Source organism: Peromyscus eremicus, chromosome 10, assembly GCF_949786415.1.
Source record: "Peromyscus eremicus chromosome 10, PerEre_H2_v1, whole genome shotgun sequence".
Taxonomy (NCBI): Eukaryota; Metazoa; Chordata; class Mammalia; order Rodentia; family Cricetidae; genus Peromyscus; species Peromyscus eremicus.
The window spans coordinates 68,838,673-68,865,889 of NC_081426.1; the positions used below are offsets into that span (position 1 = coordinate 68,838,673).

At 44.2% G+C, this 27,217-nt stretch overlaps 1 protein-coding gene and 1 long non-coding RNA gene across 2 annotated transcripts in view; one reads left to right on the top strand and one right to left on the bottom strand.

Annotated features, from left to right (window-relative positions):
* Positions 1-2,191, bottom strand: part of LOC131920282 (uncharacterized) — a 39,834-nt gene extending 37,643 nt beyond the window's left edge. Inside the window, exon 1 of the long non-coding RNA XR_009381601.1 lies at positions 2,055-2,191. This is a non-coding gene — a long non-coding RNA (uncharacterized LOC131920282). The remainder of the gene's footprint in view (positions 1-2,054) is intronic.
* Positions 1-27,217, top strand: part of Spmap2l (sperm microtubule associated protein 2 like) — a 49,924-nt gene that overhangs the window by 2,329 nt on the left and 20,378 nt on the right. The window contains exons 2-3 of the mRNA XM_059274588.1: positions 17,268-17,301; positions 25,550-25,615. Of these exons, the coding sequence (XP_059130571.1) occupies positions 17,268-17,301; positions 25,550-25,615 (100 nt within the window). The remainder of the gene's footprint in view (positions 1-17,267; positions 17,302-25,549; positions 25,616-27,217) is intronic.

Sequence of the window (27,217 nt, forward strand, 5' to 3'; positions counted from 1 at the left end):
TAAGGCTACACAAAGAAACCCTGTCTTAAACAAACAAACAAACAAACCCTTGTCTAGTGTACCCCATCCCTGTCCCGTGTGTGGGGATCTCAGCATCCCCAGGTGTAAGCCACTGGACTTCTTATTCTGATGCCCTCATTGGGAGGATTTTGGCTTTCATCCCATCTTGGGCTCCCCTTCCATGCAGCTTCCTTCAATTGCTCTGCCATTTTGGAATCGTTTTTAAGCATGCTGTTTAGCTACATGCAAAATTTCAGCTCAATCATGAGTCTCCTTTTACCAAAATTGAGCTCAAAAAGCACCTTTGGCCCATTGATTCTACTGATCTCTGATTCTGTGCCACCATTCCCTCATGCTCTCTCCCTTCTTATCTTCTGTGACCCACTTTTGTCCCTGTGTCATATTTTAGTAGTGTGTTCTCTCTCTCTCTTTCTGAAAGTCCCAGGCTGGCCTTGCCTAGGATCCTTCTGAATCCTCTCGGTACTGGGATTACAGGCATGTGCTGCTATGCTTTCCTGATTCTCTCTGGTGACAGACAGATACTACAAGAGGAAGCTAGACAGCTATGTGGCTTGGTCTCCAAGTTCATGACCTCTGAACTTCAAGTGGCCTCCCCATCCTGCTTAGCAATCTCAACACATTGCTAAACACTCCAGAAATCATTGTCCGGGGCTGGATAGATGGCTCAGAGGTTAAGAACACTGGCTCTTCTTCCAGAGGTCCTGAGTTCAATTCCCAGCACCCACATGGTGGCTCATAACCATCTGTAATGAGATCTGGCTTCCTCTTCTGGCCTACAGGGATACATGCAAACAGAACACTGTATACATAATAAATAAATAAATCTTTTAAAAAAAATCACTGTCCATGTTCCACTTTCCCTATTTCCCTACACCCCCCTTCCTCAACATCACTTAAACAAACGTACCACCGAGGTTGGAGAGTGGGTAACAGGGCTCGTTGTGGACGCATGGGGACCTGAGTTGAGATCTCAGCACCCATGTCCTGAGTGTGGCTGTACCCTCCTGTAAACCCCAGTGCAGGGGCGGGGGCAGGAGGAGGAGACAGACAGGAGCCCCCTGCCTCAAGGAATAAAGTGGAGAATGGTAAAACAGGCCACTCAGCCATCCTCATCTGGCCTCCTTGAGCACACCTATGTGCATTCACACATGCAGCATGCACTCTCACACACGTCCTTTTCTCTGAAGTCCACCACAATGCAGCATCCATAAGTACCCCCTTTCTCTAGTCAATGGTGGGTGAACTGTCTTTTACATCTATTAATGGCCATTCCTGCCCCCTATCTGTTGGCTCTCATCGAACTTTAAAAAATTTAAAGCCCGGCAGTGGTGGCGCACAACTTTAATCCCAGCACTCGGGAGGCAGAGGCAGGTGGATCTCTGTGAGTTCGAGGCCAGCCTGGTCTACAGAGCGAGATCCAGGAAAGGCGCCAAAACTACACAGAGAAACCCTGTCTCGAAAAAAATTTAAAAATTAGTGTGTGTATGTAGATGATGTCTTTATGTGGGTGTGCATATGTGCCATGGTGCTGGACGGGAAGAGGCAGAGGACAATTTTGTAGGGTCTGCTTTTATGTGGGCTCTGGGAATCAAAGTTAGATTAGATTAGATCACCAGGCTTGTGCAGCAGTGACCTCACATGCTGAGTCGTCTCGACAGCCCCCGTCTCCCCTCTCTCTGCTGCATCCTTGGGGTCTCTTCTCTCTCGGACCGTTCCCATTGATACACAGATATTACATGATTACTCCACCTTAGCCCTGTGGACCCTTCTCTTCCTGGTACCACTCTGTTTCTCTGCCTGACTTAAAGGGGACAAAAAAATCCTCAAAATAGTTGTCTAGAAGTCATGATGTCAGTGTCCTCTTGAGAACTAGTTAAATTAAGATTTCATTCCGTCCACTTAGCTGAAGCTGCTTTTGTTGAGGTCACAATGATCTCTCCTGCCCAGAGCAAAAGGGGACCTTCATTTGACCCATTTCCTTCTAATGGGACTCTTCCTTGTGTCCTGGAAAATTAGTACCTCTGCTGTCCTACCTGGTAGCTTCTTCCTGACATTTCCTTCGCCTGGAGCCCTTTTTTCCCAGCCTTTAGGTTGAGGCTACTGAGGGCTTAGTCCTCTCCGATTCTTCTAGAACTCTCTTTATTCTCTGGATGATGTCATCAGTTCTGTGACTTCATTGCCAGTAGCTTCTCAAATTATTTACAGCTTTTACTTCTCCCAAGAACTCAATTATCTAGCATTCCCTCTTGACTATCCACAGGAAGCTCCATGTGTCCAAAAACCTTGACAGCACTAAAACATTAACAAATCCTGACTTTGAACTATGTTCTATGGCCCTTTCTTAGCATCTAAATTATCATTGTATGCTATTTTTTTTCTCTTGCTAGTCCACAATAGCCTCCAGGTGGCCATCTGCTTTGGCTCTTAGCCCTACCCTCCAATTCATTATCCACATCGGAGTCAGGGGAGTCTTCTAGAATATACATTACAAGCATATTTCCTGCTCTCAACCACCCCAGAGGTAGTTCCCATCTTCTGTAGCATGTAATCTAACGGGTTTACAAAGCCTCACTCGATCTAGCCTTATCATGAACCTGAGTTTTGTTTTCAAGATAGATTTCCATGCAGTCCAAGCTAGCTTCACACTCAGGTAGCAGAGGGTGACCTTAAACTTCTAATCCTCATGTCTTCGCTTCCACAGTGTTTGGGATTGCAGGCATGGACCACTGTACTTGGTTTATGGCAGGTAGGGATGAGCCCAGAGCTTTGCGTGGGATAGATAAGCACTCTCTCCCTCAGCAGAGCTACATCTCCAACTCACTGACCTGATCTTGAACTTGACCTGGCATATCTCTAACTTTATAGCACTTCCACTCACCTTATCGGTTTTTTTGTTTTGTTTTGTTTTGTTTTTTTGTTTTTTGGTTTTTCGAGACAGGGTTTCTCTGTGTAGCTTTGCGCCTTTCCTGGAACTCACTTGGTAGCCCAGGCCGGCCTCGAACTCACAGAGATCTGCCTGGCTCTGCCTCCCGAGTGCTGGGATTAAAGGCGTGTGCCACCACCGCCCGGCTATCGTTTTTGCTCTTGAGGAGAACGGGCACCCTCTCCTCCTTCAGAATCACCTCACTTTTTCCTCTGCTGGGAGACTCTCAGCTCAAGTATTTGCTCCCTCCTCATACTAAATAGTTTTGACCTGCTAATTTTCTTAAAAACACATATCCAACTCGAATTTGTGTCTCTGTGTTTAGTTCTTTACATTACGCTCTCATGAAGGCAGAACTTAATAATATTTGTTGGATGAAGAAACTCTTTTTACTGACTTCTGTATTATAAAATCCAGTGGGTCCTTTTGTGTCCTGGGTGTTGTAAAAAGATCAGGGCTAATACCCGTGAGGGATGTGGAACAGGTTTTGGTACATGGTAGGTGTAGAGGAGACACTAGCTATAGGGGTGTTGGTACTATCTCTTGACAGCATTCCGTACACTTAGCTCTTCCCTTCTTGAGGCACAGACCTCATATCCTCTGTAATAATACAGTCGCCTCAGTTTGTTCTTCGGGCTTCTTCACTGACTCCCTGCTGTATCCCCAAATTTTAACATGCACCTTCCTGATGCTGTGTCTCATTTGTTTACTTAGAGACAAAATGTCAGTATGTAACTGAGGCTGACCTGAACTCATGATCCTCCTGCCTCAGCCTCCTGAGGGCTGGGATTACAAGTGTGTGCCACCAAGGTAATTTTTTTTTCTTGTGTTGGAAATAGAATAGGGTCCTTGTGATGAGTGTGCTATGCTTGAAACCTAGATGGTCCACAATGTCAGAATTTATTGAGTAAAAAAATAAATGTATGATGGGTAGTATCAGTTTCATTGGTTGGACTTGCCAAGTAGTCCCAATTTCCCTTTTTAGGTGGCCATTGGCAAGTACACCTCCTCCTTCTCGCTCTTCCTCCTTCCTCCTCCTCCTCCTCCTCCTCCTCCCCTTCCTCCTCCTCCCCCTCCTCCTCCTCCTTCTCCTCTCTCTTCTTTGAACTGGGATATCTCTGTGTAGCTCTGGCTGTCCTGGAACTCAGACTTGGCTGGCCTCGAACTCACGGACATCTACTTGCAGAGGCTGGGTGCAGGTGTAGGTCCAGACAGACAGCAATCAGACAGGTGTCAGTAATAGAGACGATTTGAGTGAATCCCTGGACAGTCAGGAGTCCTCTGCCTATTGGTCCTCCGATGAACACTGTTGGGGTCCCAGGAAAGGACATGGGGTTTGTCACCATTGTGGTGTTAGGTGTCCTGTCTTTATGGGGTTGACGTGCTATACTCTTCTTCAGTCTGGTGTGTCTGATAAGTTCTCAGACTGGTTTTTTTTTTCCTGACATGGTTTTAACACACCCTGTTCATGTGTTCTCAATCTACTTTGTCAAGTTTCCAGGCAGTGCCTCTGTACTTTAAGAACTATTTATTATTCTGTGCTTTATGGCCATGTTGAAAAGGTGCTATCTACATGTACAGTGAGATACAAAACCATTTGCTTTTGCCTCTGCACTCAACACGGAACCCAATTCTGCTTATTAAATAGTTACCTTGGCAACATACAGCCTGAAAGTCACTGTTTTTACACAGAACAGAGTAACTTAGAGCCATGCACAGCTTAATCACAGCAGTCTTTAAACATAGTAGACGAGGTCTCTCCTGGTGAGCTGTAATTCCTAGATCCCCTTCCACCTTTCTGTGGGTTCCATGGATCAAACTCAGGCCATCAGGCTCGCATCAGGTGGCAGAGAGTCACCTGGCCAGCTCTGTAATGTACTTCCTAATGGAAGTCTTTATTTCCTCCCAATCCTCTCTTTCCGTTTTTTCCATCTAAGAAAATAGCACCCAGTTGCTCGCACTAAAACAATCTATTCTTTCTATAATTCCTTTTTTCTCGCTCGCAAACACAATGCAGCCAACAAAAGTTCTGTTAGTTTGATCGGAGAGTTTCTGAAATCATCCATCCCACCTGTTAACACCCACCCCAGCTATGGTTATTTCCCACCTGGATTTCTACTTTGGCTTCTGGAAGAGTCTTCCTACTCTCATTCTCGTGCCCTGAAGGCCCGTTGTTACCCCAGCTAGAGTAGGTATTAAAAAGCCCAAGTGGCAGGGCCGGAGAGATGGCTCAGCGGTTAAGAGCACTGACTGCTCCTCCAGAGGACCCGTACAGAGGCCGGTTAGTGCCAACACAGCTGTAGAAGAACTCTCAGAAGATTGCTGGAGAGTGCAAGGAGCAATTAAGAAAATGTGCCACAAATGTGCCCAAAGGCCAGTCTGATGGAGGCAGTTTTTATAGTGTTGTTCCTCTTCCCAGGTGACTCTGGGTGCCTGTCCAGTTGACGGCTGAAGCTAATTGTGAACGAGGGCTTCTTTGTATTCCCGTTGATGTATGTGCTTCTGCCTTCCACTTATTTGAGGTTGCTTACGTGAATACACACAGGAATATGCTACAAAGAGGTGCATCTGTTTTAAGACGAGCAATTAATTCAGGGAGGGAGGTAAACACTAGTGGAGGAAGAAGGAGTAAAACGAGAGAATTTATAGTAAAGCACAGCACAGGTTCATCCCGCCACTGCAAGCACTCACTAACTTTCCTAATAAAGTCATCCCCTCTATTCCCAGCACTTAGCACTCTTCTTGGTAGAGTTCTTCCTTGTCTTGTCCTCACAGGTCAACTTCACCTCGCTGGTACTCAGGAATGGACTCCTTAGGAGGCAGGCAGCGGCAGGTAGAGAGTTCTTCTGTGTTGATATTTCTTCATCTTCATCAGAAGGATTTATCTGAGCATGACTGGGTCCCAAGTGTGCGACTGTCTGGAAGCATCTCCCCAGAAGGTGGCAGTCTTGTCCACCGATGACGCAAAGCCCTGCCATCAGCCGGTTAGTCTGCTGTAGGTGGCTACGCTAGAAGCAGTGAGGGTCGGTGCAATGGAGTGTTGTTAATTTCCTTTACTCTTTGCTCTTTGGTGTGTGTGTGTGGCTCCATCCAGCTCCCAAATAAGTACACGGAGTCTTATTCTTACTTATGAGTGCCCAGCCTTAGCTTGACTTGCTAGTTGTTTCTTGCCAGGTTTTCTTAACTTAAACTATCCCGTCTACCTTTTGCCTCTGAGCTTTTATCTTTTCCTATTTCTGTATATCTTTTCTACTTCTTACTCAGTGTCTAGCTGTGTAGCTGGGTGCCTGGCCCCTAATGTCCTCCTCTCCTTCTTTTCTTGCTCCTTGATCCTCTCTTCTCAGATTTCTCCTCCTATTTATTCTCTCTGCTTGCCAGACCTACCTGTCCTCTCTCCTGCCTCGCTATTGGCCATTCAGCTCTTTATTAGACCAGTCAGATGTTTTAGACAGGCAAAATAATATAGCTTCACAGAGTTAAACAAATGTAACATAAAATAATGCAACATATCTTTGCATCATTAAACAAATGTTCCACAGCACAAACAAATATAATACATCTTCAACTAATACTCCACAACAATGGAGTAAAACTGAAACACTAGAAATGGAGAGATTGAGCTGGACTGTTCTGATGGTCCCTGGGAGGAAGATGTACTCAGCCATCTTGCTCCAGACCCTTCAGCTGCTCCTGGCCAGATCCCAGAAGCAGAATCCCTCCAGGGTTGAAGGTCATCTGACCCAACCACAAGTCCACTGTCCTTCCTCCTTGCTGTTTTCAGTCACCCTGGCCCATGACATTGCTGTGCCTCTAACCTGGCTCCTCCACAGCACTTTCACACTCATGCTGTCCTCAAGTTCATCTTCTTCCACATCAGTGGATATCTGGTACCTTCTCTCTCTCTCTCACACACACACACACACACACACACACACACACACACCCCGCCTCCATCCTCCAGTTCAAGTATCAATTCCTCTAAAAGGTGCTTCCCAAACTACTCTCCCTAAAGTAGGCAGTGTCTTCCGCTTACTGGGCACACCATGTGCACTAATTTCCATCCTGAACCTATTTTCTTGATTCTTGTCCCTCTTTCTGTCTATTGTGTTAAGCTACAAGAGGATAGGACAGGGACTTTAGAAGCTTGGTCTTTTCTGTTCTACCGCTTGGAGCAGGTGGATGAAGGAGTTTTCTATACGGACATTTCTGATACCCTCTAGATTAGCTTGGTAGCTACTGAGCTCCAGTAACCTATGTCCATTTGGTCATATCTTCGAGAGAACCCATTAGAGTAAGCACTATCTGCGTCCTCATTTTACAGATGAGCTAACTGGGACACAGAGGAGTCAAATGACTAACCAGGGGCCATGCACACTGTGATAGCAGATATTGAACTGCATGATAAGACCCCAGAGTCTTCTCTTCATCCTAACCCTTTCTCTTCCTCATGGCATGGGGGAAGTCTTGTTATAAGTGCTAGGAGTGACCTAAGGGTAGAGATGAGAGAGAATGCACAGAAAAGCTTGGCACAATGCTTGGCCATTGTAAGTGTTCAGTATTATGGCTAGTGATGGTGAATCATGCCTCGTACTCCCTTACAGAAGTGAGATGACTTCTTGACCGTGCACACTGTGTGGTATAAGGAATATCAAGTTGAGCAGAGTATTTCCTAAGGCATTTACTGCTGCTGGAAGACCAGTTCCCAGCAGTGTCAGAGAAACTGGAAAGGAGGTGTGACCTCAGCAAAGCTGCACATGCGCACAGGAGACGTTTTCCCGAGGACCAAAGCTTAAGTCTTTATTTTTCTCCCTGCTGGATGTTCTTCGTCTGTTCTTTTTCTGTTCTGTTCTTCCACCCTGATGTTGTCTTCTTCTTCTTCTTCTTCTTCTTCTTCTTCTTCTTCTTCTTCTTCTTCTTCTTCTTCTTTCTTCTTCTTCTTCTCCTCCCCAGGTCTTCTCCTTCTAGATCTTTCCTGATGGTTCCCTTCTATTTCTTTTCTGATGTTTTTCCTTCTACATCTTTCCCTCTCCTTCCTCTTATTTTTTTTCTTTTATTCCTTTTATACCTCCTAATACAAAGATTTCTACACAAGAAGGGATTACCTCACAACCGCAAGTTACATGATTTCCAAAAACAAATTAAAATCTTTACATAAGAAGAAATCACATTGAGATCACAGTTACATGTTTTCCCTAGAAGTCCACAAATAGCTAAACGTTTTTGTTTGTATTTATTTTCCCACCATAACATCTTCACCCCAAAGCAATGATTCTTTTATAATTGATTAACAAAGTTTTACGCAAGCTAAGTCTATTTCAGCGGGTTCCTTTTGCACTGGCAGGAAGCTGTTTGTGGTTTCAGTATAGCAGATTCCTACGAAACTTCATTCAAGTGGTCAGCTACCCATCTATTTTCTTTATACACAATAGGGTTATTTAATTTCCTTTCACCGCTTTGTTTTTTCAAGGTGCATACTGGGGCCTGTGATTAATTCTGTAAGCTACATGACCAAGGAACTCAGGCCTAATCTTGGGTGTAGGGACACAATTGCTTTCTTTGATCATCAGACTGTTTTTCCACAGGCAGAATTCTTGGGTCTATAAGGCATGAAACTTCCTTGTTTTTATTTTTCATCTTCTGTAAATGTCATACCTAAAAAGGAGAAGGGGACTTTTAGCTTATATTTGTCTTTTTTGTGTCTCTTATTGGAGCAATTGGCAGAATAACCTAAAGCATTTCCCTAATCATCTTTACTATCTTAACCACCTGTATCTTTTAGGCTAATTCAGAAAGTCCAATTAAATCACAGTTCTAACTAATCATCATCGCTCTTATAAAAATCATCTTCATTGTGATCCGCAAGTCAATTGCCCAGTGAGGAGTGGGCTTTTCCCAAGAAACAATCGCACTATACTGGCTACAGTGGGATCCCTCCACACAGTAACCACACCGTGCCACAGACAGCAGGAACTCAGGGGGAGCAAGCAGGAGGAAGCACAGCAGAAGCAAGGGGCGTTCTGGAGAAAATCCTCCTGGCCGGCCTCGCTCTCCAGGATGGACCCAGGGTAGCTTTGCTATCCTCTGGGCTGTGTTCTGTAACACATTGCTGACTGCTGCTCCCCTGACATGGCCACAGGCAATTTACAGGACAAGAGAAGCTGTACCAGCCCCCCACCCCCCTTACATTTTTGGTTCCAGATGAGGAATCGGAGACCTAGTACTTGGCCAAGGGTGCATGGACCAACGTGCAAAGCCAACGCGGTTGATCGCAAACCTGTAAACATACTTGTAGTGACCAGACAGACCGGTGGGACCGGACTGGCCTTGCGTGGGAGAAAGAGGCACCACAGGGGAAGGGAAATGTTCCAGGGAGCGATGCTGCCTTTGTGCTAAAGGTCAACAACTAAGAGGAAGGGCTGGATGTGCAACATCTTCCTTGCGGTCCCCAAAGAAACGTGGCCATTGTAACGCGGCTGTTCTCCAGTCCCGACGCCACCGCATTCTGGGGGTTTTAGCCTGAGTGTTCAGTTCCGAGAGGAGAAAGCCGGATATGGATGGGAAGAGGACTGACCCCGGGGGGCAGGAAGTAGAAATTGACTCTTGGTTTCCTGAGCACATTTTCTGTCTATGGAGTGAGGTGGGTGGACAGGCCAATCCTTATGGAGACCTTTACTATTTAGAGTTTGTGGTTTGTTTTTTTATTTTTTGGCTTATTTATTTTGTTTTTGTTTTTGTTTTTGATAAAGTCTCACTACAAAACGCAGACTAACCTCAAACTGAAGCTCCTCCTGCACCAGCCTCTCCTGTGCTGGCTTTCCAGGTGTGCTGTGGGTACTACAGTTGACCTCTTTGAATTACGACTCAAATAAGGGCCTGCAGAGAGTCTGTATTTTAATACAACTGTTTTCTCTGCATATGTTGCCGCCAATGTGTGCTCAGCAATATATTCTGGAATTAAATTTTGTTGCCTACTTAAATATATAAGCTTTCAGAGAGACAACAAAATAGGCAAATGTGTATTTATAATTGTGTTTATTTAGCTGTCCATATGAGACGAAGATGTCACATTCAAATAAGTGACACAATTAGGGATATTTTTCCCTTTCTGCTTTTTTTAAAAAATCCATCACTAGCCACAAGTTTCCTGTTTTTGAAATTAATTTTTGAAAGTTTCACAGTTATATGGAATGTAATGATCGTGTTACCACCCCCCCCCACCCCCCCCACCCCCACGCTATCTCCCTCCATGAGGTGCGGGAGCCCCGTGAGTTTAGGCTAGGGACTTATGTTCCTTACCTCATCTCTTTCCTAACTTCGTGCCATATTTTTTTAAAAAACTGTCATCAGCAATCCAGAGTCCCATTAGTACTGCCCATGTGCTCATGGCCATCTTCTGGGGCATGAGCAGTCTACCAACTTCCTGTTCCCAAATGGAGTGGCTCTCCCCGCCTCAGCAGCCATCAAGGGCATACCTCCTCTGACAGGGGTAGGGTCTGGGCCCCTTCCCGCTCCACACTGGAGCTTTGACTGGCTTGATGTCGTGCTGGTCTGTGCAGGTCACCACAGCTGCTCAGTGGCTGTGTGAACTAGACACGTGATGTCCAGAAGCCAGTATGTCCCAGCTCTCTTCTCCATCTGCTCTTACATGCTTCCTCGGTGTTGGGTGGTTGATATAGATAAAAAACCCACAACTGAATGCTCAGGGTTTTGACACTTTGACCAGTTTTGACTCTGTTTTGGCCTCTGTTTCTGCAAAATGAAGCTTCCGTGACCGGAACTGAAAGCAACGCAAATATATAGGTGTAAACATAAAGATTTAGAATGCAGTGTGACAGTACGGTCATTTAACAGAACAGCAGCAGGTTCCCCCTTGTGCCTATGGTCTCCTCAGCCATGGGTTTTGGACCATGTTTATAGTGCCAAGCATGAGATAATTCCTGCAGAACAGGCCTCAGATCTCATCAGAGAGCAGTTGGTTACCCCATAACTACCAGTCCACTGTTGCTCTAGTGGGGATGTCTTGCCAGGCAGCTTGGTATCGTATAAAAATACTTATTTCTAGTATTTCATTAAAAAGGGTCTGTTTGTTTGCTTGCTTTTTCTTGTTTTGTTGTTCTTGTTTTTTTACATGCGTAGTTGACATCACTAGTGTCACTTTGAAAAGCTGGGCACACTTTTTCAGGGCACATGGTTTTTTATTTTAGAAATCTTCAAGTATACATACTCAAAATAAAGAGTGATATGATAAATTCTCATGTATCCATCATCTAGTTTCAACAATTATGATCAGTTTTTGGAATCATGTGGTTTCTGCTTTGTTTTGTTTTTTAGAGACAGGGTTTCTCTGACAGAGCCTGTCCTGGAACTCACTCTGCAGAGCAGGCTGGCCTCTCACCCAGAGATCTCCCTGCCTCTGTCTCCGGAGATCTGGGATAAAGGCGTGCACCACCACTGCCCTACTTGGAATACTGTTTAATTTAGGCATTTTCTTCACTGCCTCCCCCAATTTTGGGGGGCATCCTGCAGGACAAATTTGTTTTAAAGAAAATTATGGACTCCGTGGCATTTCACCCATAAATACCTCTAATTGCTAAGGATCTAAAACTTAACAATAACCATGCCATTGTTACACCAATCAAAATTCAGTAACTTTTCTAATGCTATATAATATCCACAATAAATAGTAAGCTTCCTAATTGTCTCACAAATGCATTTATTTTAAAAAGTCATACAAGACAGTGCATGCCTGTAACGGTAGCACTCAGGAGGCAGAGACAGACAGATTGCAAGTTCAGGGCTAACCTGGGCTACCTAGGCAGTTCTAGAATAGGCTAGACTATACATTTAAAAAAAAAACTGGTCTTAAAGAGTATTTTTATCCTTTAATTGTTTCAATTAGGACACAGTTGGGGCCACACCTTGGGGACCATTACTAGCACTCACTGTTTCTTTGGAACCTCATTTCTTCATTAGAAACACCAGTGGGGCATCTAGGCTGGATGAGGATTGCTCATCCCGACCCCTCTGTTAGCCCCCCAGTGACAGCTTCCGTCACGGTTGTAGTCCCTGGTCTTTTTCATCGTCTACATCCCACTGTGTCACTAAGATGGGGCGTTATGCCACACGCCAGCGGTGTGACAGTTCGTGTGACAACTGAATCCTTTTTTTCTTCACTCTACAATCTTACCTGCTCTGTTCTGCGGTGGGTTGATGTTTTGAAAACAAATTTTAAGCCGAGCATGGTGGCACACGCCTTTAATCTCAGGACTCTGGAGGCAAGAGGCAGATGGATCTCTGTGAGTTCATGAGTGATTTTCTAAAACTGTTTTGCATTTCTTCCCCCCTTTTAATGATGATTTTGGTAGGGAGTGCTCTGTAATCCTATTCTTGCTTCTCTTCAAGCTAGTCCATTTCCTTGGCCGGTGTTCACTGGCACACAGTTCATTTAGAAGAAACTGCTCAATACATAGGTTCTGGCCGGGACTCCTATGCAAGGAAACCTTTTTTACAAATACATCAGTGAAGACGCTTCCCGGGCAGTGCCTTGGTGGGAACTTCCTCAGTGTTCTCAGTTTAATTCATTTCGTGAACGAATCAAGGGTAATAACCTCTGGGAGCGGGAGGGATACTGGGAGGTTAAGAGCACTGGCTGCTCTTCAGAGGACAGGAATTAGGATCCCAGGGCCCAGCACCCAGGCCAGCAGGCTTTCAACGCTCCAGAGCATTCCACACCCACTTCTGGCTTCTCACTTGTCCCATACACGTAATTAAAAATAAATAAATAAATAAATAAATAAATAAATAAATAAATAAATAAATAAACCTTTAAAAAAAGTAAACTTTGAGGAAGAAACAAATTCTGTTCACCTTTCCACGGTCAACACTACTTTAATCTGTGCCTTTGGGTAATGCCTTTAAGATCTCATAGGACAAATGTTATGATGTCAATCTATCAATATTTGACGCAGCGCCCTGCACACGGCACCGCCCAAACAAGCCCCGCCTTGCTCCCGCCGCCACCACCCGGTGCCCCCCGCCCCGGGGCCGGGTCGGACGCGCAACGGCGAAGCCACTGCGGGCGCCCCCTATCGGTCGAGCGCCGTCACCGCGCGCTGCCACCAAAGGTCGCAAAGCTCCGCTGCCCGCCGCTTCCGGACGCCCGCCGCCACGCACCTCGGGTGCTCGGCCGTGTCAGCCTTCTCCACGGGAGGGGCGCTCCCAAACTGTGCCAGCGCGTCTCCGACAAGGGGAAAGCCAGCGTGCCCGAAGTCGCAGAGCCTCTCCTGTGCGCACCGGAGGAAAACGTGGAGGACCGAGGCGCTGTTCACTCAGACCTGCACGGCGCAGTCCGCAAACCGGTACAACCCTTGACCATGCATGCTCCCGATGTGTGAACTCCGGTGATCTGTGAGATGGGGGTGGGCGCGCATCCGCGAGGAGTTAGGCGTGGGAGGAATATGATCCAAATACATTGTATGCATGTACATAATTCTCAAAGAACTAATAAAATATTATATTATGAAAAAAATCTGTCTATGGGAGACTAAGACAAAGAAATAAGAGTGATGAAGCCCCGGCAACCCTCCAAAAGCCACCCCCATTTTAATGCTGTAGTCCCCCTCTTGTCCGCAGGGAAGACCTTCTAAGGCATTCTCCAAATGTCTGAAACCAACTCATGTACAGTATGTTATTTTAAATGTATAAATACCTATGATAAAGCTTAACTTATAAGTTAGATGCTGTCAGAGATTAAAGCAAGAGTCTTACTGAACGATAGTAACATGTTATAATGAAAGTTGCTTAAAGCTTACGGATTATTGACTTCTAGAGGATTCTAGTTAATATTTTCAGTTGACTGGAAACCACCAGAAGTGAAATCGGGAACAGAGAGGATTTCTGTATTAAGAAAAGCTAAGGAGTGTGCCTACAGTGGTAGAATGTTCCAGACGCCGCCGCGCTGGGCTTTAGTGTATATTCTCGTTTCGTTTTGTTCTTCCTCCACTGGTGTTTACCTCCCTCCCTGAATTAGTGGTTAATCTTAAAAATTAGATGCACCTCTTTGTAGCCTATTCCTGTGTGTATTCATATAAGTAAGCTTAGATGAGTAGAAGTCGTAAGCACATAAACCCACGGAAATAGAAATTAGGGCTTGTTCACAATTCAGATTACACTGCATTCTTCATTTTTTTTTTATCTGTAGAAATTTAAACAGCATCTTATAAATTTGGGGAATGAATGATGGCTTCCATTGCTAGACACTTACTGTTGGGGCACCATGCAGTAATTAATGTATATGGTCTTATTTAACTTTTTTTTTTTTTAAAGATTTATTAATTTATTATGCATACAGTATTCTGCCTGCATGTGTCCCTGCAGGCCAGAAGAGGGCACCAGATCTCACTACAGATGGTTCTGAGCCACCATGTGGTTGCTGGGAATTGAACTCAGGACCTCTGGAAGAGCAGTCGGTGCTCTTAACCACTGAGCCATCTCTCCAGCCCATGAGCCATCTCTCCAGCCCCTTATTTAACTTTGAAGTGCCTTGGGGACCCATTTCCTACACCACACCACTGAGTTACAGAGAGCAGGGGTATACATGCCCAAGGTCAGAGTTTAGAGTCTGACTCCCTGCCATTGCGCTTAGCCATTAAACGATACTGTAAGAAGCCCCAGCCGTGTATCTCCTTTAAAAATAGTGATGGCTGTGTCCCACCTTCAGAGATTGTGACTTAATTGATCTGGGATGTGGACCGAGACCTGGAATTTTTAAATTACAGCTGAGTCTGATCTGAGACCACTTTAGAAGTGACATAACCTAAAGACCACTTTAGGGACATGACCTAACGCTGGCCACTCCAGCACTATTCCATCCTGCCAATGAGTGAAGGAACCTCAAAAGTGTCTTTTTATGAGAAGTGAAGCTCACTGGGAGACATAATGAAAGAGTCATAGTTCCGTTACTCATTCCTACTACCTGTATTTACAGATGGTCGTTAGGACTGGTTCAGCATTGTGTTGACACTGACCTGTGTGTCTGAAGCTGAAAACTGAAGTTAGTAGTATAGGAAAAGCCCGCAGAATAAAAGCTGCGACTTTCGTGGATGACAACACTAGAGTCACAAACTGCTCTCCCCCTTCCCTTAGGTCAGACCCAGTTTAGCCTTTAAAAGAACAGCTAGAAATGTCTGAGTCCCGTCCTCTCTTCCAGTTCATCAACTATCTCCTCCACAGGCTGCCGCCTCCTAGAGAGGACAGGCACTTCTAGGAGCCAAGTCTGTAGATGACTGCATCTTTTTTTAAACAAAGATCTAATAAAGCCACGGTTACACTAAAGTTGTAACTAGTAATTCCAACTACCATTCATATATGCAAGGTGCTTTACATGCATGTACACACACAGGTGAGTTATCTATTATTATCTATCATCCATCTATCTGTCTGTCTGTCTCTGTTTCTATCTATCTATCTATCTATCTATCTATCAATTATCTATCTATCTATCTATCTATCTATCTATCTATCTATCTACCTAATTGTCTATCTTTGATCTTTACGCAGATCTATTATCCTCCAATCTGAAAGAGAGAAACTGAATCTCACAGAACCTAATCCCATTGCCCAAGATCATGTAGTTGATAAATCAACAAAGATGGAGCTTGATCTGTCTCTCCCTGGTACTGCTCTCCTTTCCAGAAAACACTCCCAAGTGGAGAATGTGCTCTTTCGTAGCCTTCACATGTGATTAAAAACTCCCACGAAGAGACTCTGTCTGGAACAGTCTGTCATTATGATGTCTATTTTGACAGGTCTCCAGATATGGTGACCTTATATAATCGACCACATTTTTTCTACCAAAAACATTCATTTCTATGCATGCATTTTCATTTGCTTAATCATATCTCCTGATACAGATACTTCAGATTTACCAGTTTCTTCCTGTCAAAGACACCTCACTGAACATTTTTTATGCATACATCTTGGCCCACATTTGAAACAATTTCCTCAGGGTACATTTCTAGAAACAGAATTGGATTACAATGTAATTGGATTACAATGTTGCTGACTCACAGTCCCAACTTACTCTTTATAGTGTGCTAACTTAAACATTCGTTAGCTGTGCACAGGATGTGCACGCCATTCACCTTCTAACACTTTATCTTTTGTGAAAAGTGTTGCTAATTTGATAGCTTTAAAAAACTCTCAGTCTTTATTTGCATTGTTTTGATTATAAGTAAGGTTGATAAATAAAAAATAAGTAAGGTTGATTTTTTTAAGTGCTTTTGGCCTTTCATGGATTTTCATATTTGAATTTAACTCATACTCTTAGCTTATTTTATTCTTGGCACATATTTTAGTATTTTTTTCCATTTGTACTTTGGTAGTCTTCAAATATTAACACTATTAAGCATTAATCCCATTTGCTGTCTGATACTTATTGAACGTTTTGTTTCTTCTATAGATTTAAATTTTTCACATGCAGAGTTAAAATTTTTGAAGTTAGCATATAAAATACAGGTTGCATTATTGCATTTTTATACATTATTTTTGTTGATCTTTCTCCCCCATTCTCCCTTCTCCCCAAATCCACTTTCAGGTTACATACCGTCTATTACCTTCTTTATCCATTTCTTTCTTTTTTTTTTTTTTTTTTTTTTTGGTTTTTCGAGACAGGGTTTCTCTGTGTAGCTTTGCACCTTTCCTGGAACTCACTTGGTAGCCCAGGCTGGCCTCAAACTCACAGAGATCCGCCTACCTCTGCCTCCCGAGTGCTGGGATTAAAGGCGTGCGCCACCACTGCCTGGCCCTTATCCATTTCTTAAGACCTCTTTCCCCCTTCTCATGGTCCCCTTTCTGGCTTTGTGGCATATCCCACAACCACACACGAATAAAAATTAAAATTTAATATAGACATATGAGAGAAAATGTGATCCTCATCGTTCTGAGTGTAGGTTGCTTTGTTTAATACAATTCTTGTTTCATTCATTTTCCTGCAAATATTATGATTTTACTTTTCTTTATAGCTGAATAATATTCTTTTGGACACACAGAAGTTTTAAGTTCTAAATGTTCTAATCTTTTTGGCTAGCTTTAATCCTAGAAGATTAAAATCTGGTGATTAAATGTTCTATTTTTTTTTTCCAGTCCAGTTTCAAAAAACGTGAACCTCTTGATTTGTGTGTGGTTTATTTTAGTACATGGTATGATAGATTTAACTTCAATATTATTGCCAATTAGTTACTTTTGTGATCTCTTTTGATTTGTGATGTTATCCTGATATCTTTAATTCCTGTGGAATCTAATTTTTGCTTTTATTTTCTTTTAGAACACCCTGTTACTCGTGACCGTATAAGGAAATGGTAAGACTGAGAATAATACCGTTCTCACCCCTGAAATGGTGATCAGCAAAGCTAGGGGCTAGACTCCTGGAGAACTTGAGAGAAAGCCTGTCCCGGGGCTTCTGAGGAGTGTCCATGCTTCCCTTTGTGAAAGGCCCTTTTAGAATCAGTTTCTGTGGGAAGAAGAAAGAAGGAGAGCTGGGGATGGAGCTTAATAGTAGAGTGTTTGCTTAAAACCAAACCACCACCAAAATAAATAAGCACACACTTAAGTAAGAAAGGGGCTGGAGAGATGGCTCACTGCTTAAGGGCACTGGCTGCTCTTCCATGAGGACCCAGGTTCAATTCCAGCACCCACATGGCAGCTCACAATCATCTGTAACTCCAGTTCCAAAGAATCCAACACCCCTTTCTGCTTCTGCAGTCACTACACACACATGGTACATAGATATACAAGCAGGCAAAACACTCATACGCATAAAACTTTAAAAATAATAAAACAGTAAGGGGGGAAGAGGAAAGACACAGCAAGAAGTACCTGGGATAGTCGTGGTTGGCAGACTTCGTAGGAGACCCGCACTTTCCGGGGTCACAGGAGTCTGCACTGACAATCTCCTATCAGAGCCTGCCTGAAGCTCCAGGTGAATCTATCTCAGTCTCCTTGCTCCTAACTAAGGTACAGCAGCTAATGAAATAAGCAAATGCCTACTGTACAAAAGGGAAAAGGTGCGGCTGTAAGCACCAAAGCAGATGAAAACAGATGCTAACTCCTGCTTTGACTGGGATGTACTTTAGAAGAGGACACAATTAAACAGTAAAGAGAAACACCAAGGACCTACAGCTGCAGCCCATGTGCATAAGTAAATAATGACACTTCGGCCCCTTACCTACTTGTTTTTTAAAAGTGGGTTAAAACCTTTCATATTCATTTTAAATCACAACCTATTTACATTTATGCTTATTATTTAGACTTATTTTAGATTTTCTATCTGCTGTCCTTGTTTTTTTTCCCTCCTTTTTTAGATAGTAAATATTCCCACCTTATTTGTGTGCGATGCTTTGCAGTTTACAAAATATTTTTCTCACAAGAAACTGAAAATGGGCACGAGGTGGCTCTGTGGACTAGAATTTACGGAGAGCAAATGAAATCCAGAAAGTATGCATTCCATTGCTTCCCATGGTTGTATGGGAGTTGAGTGTTAAGGCTGGTAGAAATAGTATTGCTAGGTTTTCATTCCAAAGTCTGCATCAAATCAAGTACTGGTACTTGCCTGGAATCTCATCACTTGGTAGTTAATGGCAGGGAGGTCTTGAATTTGAGGCAGCTTTATCTGTATAGTGAGGCCTTGTCTCAAGAACAAACAAACAAACAAAATGCACATTGCTCCAAATAAAGTATACCTGCTGAGCATGAGCACACTTCCCTGTGGCTGAACCGGCAATGGAAATAATTTGTACCTAGGTTTTGTTTGGTTGGTTAATTGGGGCCTCCTTATGTAAGAAAATTATATCATCCCCATTAGCTGCCCATGTAACCCCTAAACATGTATTTACTTCTTCAAATTCATTGTGCCTAGTTAGCTATGAAAGAAAAAAAAATTTTTTTTCTGAATATGTGGTGGTTTGAAAGAAGGTGGCCCCCAAAGGGAGTGGCACTATTAGGAGGTGTGGAGGTGTGGCCTTGTTGGAGGAAGTGTGTCACTGTGGGGGTGGGCTTTGAGGTCTCCTATGCTCAAGCTACTCCCAATGTCACAGTTCACTTCCTGTTGCCTTCTGATCAACATGTGGCCAGCACCATGTCTGCCTGCACGCTGCCATGTAGATGTAACCAACCGTCTTATTAAATAAGAAACACAGAGCCGATTCAGAGAAGAAAGCCAAGAGGTCAGAACTAAGAGCCTTACCCTTCCTGCTTCAGCCAAGAGAGCTCTCCGAAAGGGAGCTACTTCCTGTGTGTTTGTCTTTATAAAGACTTTCGGTTCTGCCTTCTCATTGGTTGTAAACCCATGCCTCGTCACTGCCTGTCTGTAAAGACTTCCAGGTCTTCTATGGTTGGAATTGAAATTAAAGGCGTGTGTCTCCAATGCTGGCTGTATCTTTTTACACACAGAGATCTACCTAGCTCTGTCTACCAAGTGCTGGGATTAAAGGCGTGCGCCACCACCGCCACGCTCTTGCTATGGCTCTAATAGCTCTGACCCCCCAGGCAACTTTATTTATTAACATACAATTAAAATCACATTTCAGTACAAATAAAATACCACCATATTGCCATGCTCCCCGCCATGATGAAAATGGATCAAACCTCTGAAATTGTAAACCACCCCAATGAAATGTTTTTCCTTTATAAGAGTTGCTGTGGTCATGGTGTCTCTTCACAGCAATAGAAACCCTAACTAAGACAGAAGTTGAACCAGATAGTGAGATGTAGAAGAGCATGCTCCCTGAAAGATTCCACAGGAGTCCCATTAGCAGAGACCAGAATACACCTATTGCTGTGTGCCCAAAGTAAGGATTTAAAAACTTTCTGTGGCACCGGTGAACAAAAGGGGGTGGTATTGGGAGCCTTTCTCAGATCATGGGGTTGGGGGGTTGAGGGATGGAGAGGGAGGGAGGTGTGGTGTATTCTTGCCTCTGCATGAACATGGAGGTCAGAGGACAGCTTTCAGGCGTGGTTCTCACTTTCCACTGTCTTGTTTAAGATGCTGATGGTATGTCACAGGCTAGCTGGTCCTTGAGCTCCAAGGAGATTCCACTCTCTCTGCCTTCCATTTCACTTCAGGGGAGGGAGGGAATGAGTGTGTGCCACAGGCTCCTGCTTTTTGTGTGAGTCCTGGGGAAACTCAGGTCCTCAGGCTTGTGGAGCTGATGGGTTTATCTGTGAGTTGTGTCTCCCTGTCCTCAGGGTTTTTGGTCTGTGTCCCCCCACCCCCACCCACCTTTCACAAATTACAACCTTTTGTACTTCTTTATTTCTACACGGGGGTGTGACAAAACCCTGTGAGGTAATGCTGTTCTCAAGAAAGACAGGGAGACCATATTGAGATCCATGACAGGGAGCTGGGCATGGTGGCACAATCCTGTAACTACAGCTTGTGGGAGGAGGAGGCAGGAGGATCAGAAGTTCAAGGTCATCCTTGGCTGTATATAGAATTTGAGGATAGGCTAGGTTGTCTGAGGTGTAGCTATGAAAATATTGTGCACACAACACCATACTAACCACACCTTCACAGAGAATTAGCACATATCAGAGACTACTTCCCCAATTTCAATAAGTAAGCCAGTTGAAGTATATTCTACCAGTGTGTTCTGAAGAATTCTGTTTTATGTTGCTCTTCATAAACACTTGTAAATTTTAAAATTAAGGGCACAGGTAAATTTTTTTTTCCTTTTAAAGACAGAATTCTGCCTCTGCCTCCCTGGTGCTGGATTACAGACCGCTGTGACTAGCAGGACACATGGAAGTTTTAGCCAGAGTCTTCTATGAGTATGCACTAATATATTGGGATGACATAATTTAGAATTACGTTTGGTATTTTGGCAGCTTCAGCAGCCATCCTGTAGGTACTGTAGGATTCCATCTAACTCTGAAATGTCCTAAAGATTCTGAACTCTCACTGGTACCCTCTGTAGATTTCCCCCAAGGATCTGGGAACACCAAGCTAGGAAAAGTTGGGCTTGAGAGACGGAGGAGGCTGATGGGTTAGTTGCAATAAGAAATGGGGGCGACTACAGGAGTCTAGAATGTGGGGTGTAGGTGAGAGGGGCCCGAGTGGTGGGTGTAGAGGGGAAACGTCCTTCTTGCTGCCCTGTAATCTGTACTTGATCTAGTGACTTTAAACTATCTGAAGCGTATCATCGTTGGATTTATGGAGAGTCCCGTGATTTTGCTTGTAGGATGCTTAACTAAGTCTATATTTTAAACAATACCTATTCAGTCAGCACTTACTAAATACAAGGTACTGTGCTAAGTGTTGCCAGTGAGAAAGGAAAAAGGAATATGTACCGAGCACCCACTTCAGAGTTAGAGTATGTCAGGCACATAGAATTTTGGGATGGATCAATTCATCTCTTCCAATTATTTTTACTCCAGCTTCCTATCGTTTTCAGACAGGCCCTTTGAAATGATTGTTTCTCCCGAAATGGAATGATCAGTCTGAAAAACCTGTGTGATTATCCATTGTTCAGAGGCAACCTCATCAGCAGTGGCTCTGACCATCCTTCTGAAGGCGTGACCTCCCCATCACTGACTCCTATTCCCTTCATTTACTTAAAAGATAATATATCACATTTATTTATCTGTGGGGGGGGCATGCATGCCATGGTGTGTGTATAGAGATCAAAGGACAACTTGTCAGAATCGGTTCTCTCTTTCCCACACGTGGGTGCCAGGGATTGAACTCAGGTCATCAGGCTTGTGATGTGCCTGCAAGTGACTTTACTCTGAGCAATCTTGCTCGTCACTTTTTGGTTTTGTTTTTATTGCCATTCATATTGCCAACTAATATTATATGCTTTCATTATTTTACTTATTGCCTTTCTGCGCTGACTTGAGTCTGTGTTAGTACCAGTGAGCGTCTAATCCAAGGACACTCTCGGTTTATAGAAAGTGTGGAATAACCATTCATTGAATAAAGCCGGGCATGGTGGTTCATACGTCTGTACTACCAGCCCTTAAGAGATAAAAGCAGGAGAATTGCCTTGGGTTAGGGGCCAGTCTTGGCTACACAGCAAGACCTTGTCTCAAAAAACTCCTACTAAAAATTATTAAATGAATGAATTAAGTTCACTGGCAATAAGAGACACCAAGAGCAAGTAAGATGGCTCAGTGGATAACGGCACTTGCTACCACACCCAACCATCTGGGTTCAAGCTCTGAGAGAGAAATGACTCTGTAAAGCATCCTCTGACCTCCACACATGTATTGTGGACCAGGTACTTCCCCGTGCCCATGTTCACATGCCCACAATGAATAAATAAAAAGGTAAATAAGTACACGTAAAAATTTTAGAGACCCCCCAAAACACAGAAAAGAGAAAATCATAGTAGGATAACTATTGATTTAGAATAACCTGTATATTTCAAAATGATTAGAAGAACAAAGCTGCTCTTAATACACACACACAAAAAATGAGGTAGAAATGCTCATTACCCTGATACATGACACACTGTACTGATTCACTGTAACTACCACATAAAAACGTGCACACATTGTATCTAAACAAAAATTAGTACGAGGAAAGTGGAGCTTCATTTACAAAGAGGAAAACCCGGAATCCCCAAGGTGCTGGAATAATAACCTGTTAGGTGGGCAGGTTGTGTTTCCACCCCACGTCCCTGAGGTTTTTCATGAAAACTATGCTGGCACCTAGGGCACTGTTGCACTGTTTATTTATGGTCCAGTTGTGTTTGTAGGATCCTTTTTTTCACAACTGTAGCATAGCCAAGTCTAGGCTCCAAGGGCAAAATACTTCATCAATAAAGATGAAGGAGCAAGAAACTAAAGAAACAGAGTGATTTGGGATAGATAATCCAGTGAAAGGATTTGTAGCTTGTTCATTGGTTAGATGGCTCACTTTTGTGAGTGTACAACTTTGGGAGTTGCTACTAATGACCCGTTGCCTCTTCCAACTTTCTGGAAGGATCTCCATGGTGCACGGACCTTTAGTTGGGGTATCTCTGAAGAGATGCAAACCTAAAGGTTTCCATATGCTGTGCCCAGGATAGAATTCCACCTGACCCCAGGTCAAGGCTGAATCTAACAGTTAGGAGCCTGGGGAAGAGCTCAGGTAGGTTTGGGAGAAGGCTTTCTCCCATCATCTGCCAACGCCCTTGCTTCAATCCTTAGGTAAACTCCTCAGGAGGTGGGAGTGACATCTGTGTGGTAGATTAGGGAGGAAGGACTGGCCCTCTGAGTCCTTTGCCTGTGGGACCTGACTTTCTGAGTGAGTGACATTTGTGTGTGCTTTTGGTCACTCCGCAGGCTTGGCTCTATAGGGCAGGCAAGGGTGTCAAGGATCCAAACTGCTTTCTCGATCTAATTGTATTTATGAAGTAGATTTGTATACACCATAATAATATAATTTATATTAGGAGTAGTATTTTTTTTTTACTCTATTTGTCCATCTCCTTCATTTATTTTCATTTGCTAACAGTGGTAGACAAAAAAGATGATTATTATTAGGCCCTTCGAACAGGAGCAATTAGAATATGAGCTACAAACACAGGGTATATACTAATCTGCATGCACTGTGACAAGCAAAATGTAAGCCTTGAATGACTTAACCTAAGAAAAGCCCACCCCTCCCTCATGTCCAGTGTGGGCTAGCTAGTCTTTCTCCACCTTGTAGCTCTGCTGAGTAGACTATGTGGCCCCCAGGGTCATGCAGCTGGGCAAGAGAGATAGAGGAGCCCCCGCGACTCTTCAATGCATTGCCCTGGAAGTGACACCTAGCACTCTAGACATGACTACGTCCTTACATGCTTACAGCTGTAAAGAAGGCTGGGAAACAGAGAGACGCCCACAGATAGTGGACAGCATGATAGTTCTGCCACGGTGGGACTCGAGGCGCAGGGACTCAGGGAAGGTACGAGGGAGCAGATTCACAGTTTTGTCAAAGATAGACATCTTGTCTGAAATCCACGAGTACAGTCCCTTCACAGTCCAGCGTCACCAAGCCACCTACAACCTGACACACCAGTGGTGTCCATTTTTTTGTTATTGAGCACCCATTTTACCAAGGCGTTCCTGGAGCCAGTGGGCTCTTTCCTTTGTTATGTATATATAATACGTGGTATATATTATATCGGATATAATTATTTTAGTATTTCTAAAATTAAAACTTTTTTGGGTTTTTTTTTTTTCTCTGTGTAACCCTGACTGTTCTGGAACTTGCTCTATAGACCAGGCTGTCCCGGAACTCAGAGATCCGCCTGCCTCTGCCTCCCAAGCCCTGGGATTAAAGGCGTGTGCCACCACCATCCAGCTGTAAGACTTTTTAGTCTATAGTATCTCAATATTTGATCAATTCTGGATCTCTCGGAACAATTTTTTAAAAACTTATCTGTTATTCTTTTTTGTTTGTTTGTTTTTCAAGACAAGGTCTCTCTGTAACAGCCCTGGCAGTCCTGGAACTCTCTCTGTAGGCAGGCTGGCCTTGACCTCAAATTCACAGAGATCCTCCTGCCTCTGCCTCCTGAGTGCTGGGATTAGAGGCATGCACCACCATTACCTGGCTTTTTTTTTTATCTTTTACTCTTATAAAATATTTTTATTGTTATTTTTTCCCCTTTTTATACAATAGAGCTCTGGCTGGCCTGAAACTCCATGTATGTACACTAGATCTGCCTGTCTCTGCCTTTGCAGTGCTGGGGTTAAAAGTGTGAGCCACCATGCTGATCATATCCACCATCAACTTCTCCACCTACTCCCCTCTAACCTCTCACCTTCCCAGCCTCACCTTAAAATTTTTCTCTAAGCCGGGTGGTGGTGGCGGCGGCGCACGCCTTTAATCCCAGCACTCGGGAGGCAGAGCCAGGCGGATCTCTGTGAGTTCGAGGCCAGCCTGGGCTACCAAATGAGTCCCAGGAAAGGCGCAAAGCTACACAGAGAAACCCTGTCTCGAAAAACCAAAAAAAAAAAAAAATTTTCTCTAAAAAACACTGAGTCCAATCCATGTTGCCTGCTGGGATGCTGAGTGATCTTGATGGCTTTGACCTTGTGCATGTCAAGCCACCATAGCTACAGTGAGTCCATGAGCACAACCACCAAGTCATGTCCAACAAAGAGAGCATGATTTCTATGTATGGATTAGAACACTCACTGTGGCTACTGGGTGGGGAACAGGTGGACAGAGGTGATGTGCGGAGGCAGGGGATGTGGAGACCAGTGCATCTGGTGGCTGGGATGAGGATGGGAGAAAGGAACCAGAAGTTTGTTTCTATCATTATGTGTATGAGTCGACGTGTACGTTTGAACACAGGTGCCCTTGGAGGTTCAGGTTTCCTGGAGCTGGGTTTCCTGAAACTGGAGTTACAGGCAGTAGTGAACCACCCAACCTAGGTAACTGACCTCGGGTACCCAGCAAGGGCAGGACATGCTCTTAGCCACTCCACTGAGTCATCTCTTCAGACCCTCCCTCAGCAGTTTAAGTCACCCCAAATATGCAGTCCCACTTGCCCCTCCCCAGACAGAATCTCTTTGACGGGAGTTGTCTGTTGTAAACGTATTTCCAAGCACGCTCTGAATTAACTAGCTGGTATTTGTTAGTTTTTTTTCTAGAAAGCGAATTGAAGATCTTTCCAAACCAAAAAAGCAATGGGGAACTCCGGACAGGTAAGGCAATGTTATATGGTCTTGTTTGCAATGGCTGTGTTTGCTACATCAACTACATAAGTATTCGTCTTAGCTGACCATTACATCTGCATCTCAGGTGTAGCCACTGTCTCTACTTACCTGGCTTCACTTTGCCAACCATGTTACCTCAGGTGACTGAACACATGGAAGGTTAACCCTTGGTCGGTGGTTCCAAAATTTTTCTGAGCATTAGGATCGATAGAGAGCTTTGCTACTGATCAAAGGCTGAATCCCATACCCAGAAATATGATTTAATTGGTTTAGGGTGCAGCTTCGGGAGTGTTTAGAAGCTCCCCAGATGCTTCTAATAAAATTTTGAGAAGCGCTGCCCCGGGCGTGACTCCACACTCTTGAAGCTCTTGGGTCCATCCTGCAAGCCCACCTTTGCAGCCTCCTGCCATACTGTCCATCAGCCTTTGAGCCTTTGCCCAGCACCTTTCTGTTCTCTGGGTCTCCAGCAGCCCAGACCTCAGTCTTTCATACTGTAGTATGTCTCTTCTTCTTCTTCGGCTCCTGAGTAAAGCCTGATTGTTTTTAGAGAAGTTTTAGATGTACAGAAAAATTGAGCGTAGTTACTCCTCTGAAGTGCGATCCTAATGAGTCTTAACCCAGAGTCAGATATTGAGGGTGAAAGCTGAAAGATCAGAGCAGCAGAGCAGCCAGCCACTAGAGTTCTTACCTCTACGAAATCTCAGACCGAAATGGGAAGATCCTGTCTCTACAGATTCTCAGACTGAGTGGGCCGAGATCCTGTCTATCTACCCACCGTATGTATATTCCTGTCTCCACCTCCCCAGTGCTGGGATTAAAGGTGTGAGTCACCACCGCCTGGCTCTGTTTCTCTTTTGGACTGAGTCAATCTCGTGTAGCCCAGGGTGGCCTTGAACTCCTGATCTCCCTGCTTCCTTCTCCCAAGGGCTGGGGTTGAGGGTGTGTGCCACCACTGCCTGGCCTCTATGGTTAACTCGTGGCTAGCTCTGCCCTCTGATCTGCAGGCAAGCTTTATTTGTCAGAACACAGACAAAATGTCATACAGCCTTCTTCTCCCCCAGCCTCCTCTCTATTCGTTGTCTGATTTAGTGTGGTATTGTTACAACAGAGGAGCCAGCATCCGGGTCTTCTTCCTAGGGTTCACTTTCCATGTCCTGTGGTTCTGTGGGGTTTGACAAATGCATAATGGGGTACAGAGAAGTTCACTGCCCTAAAAACCACTTTGTCCTTCATTCACTTCCTCCCTAACACTCCCAGAGCCCCTGGCAACCCCCGCTTTGTTTACTGCTTCTAACGTTTTGCCTTTTCTGGACTGGGATAGAGTTGGGATCATGCAGTAGGACTCCAGAGGGGCTCATTTCACTTGGTAACAGGATTTCTGGGTTTCTCCATTTATGTTCATGTTTTGATACCTCATTTCCTTTTAACATATTCCCTGGGACCCACTAATACTCCGTTGTATGGAAACCTCAGTTTATCCATGCACCTATATGAAGGGTTGTTGCTGATACATGGCAATTACGAACAAAGCTGTTATACAATTTATGTACAGGTTTTGGATTTGAGTACAACATTGTAAGGGACCATAGG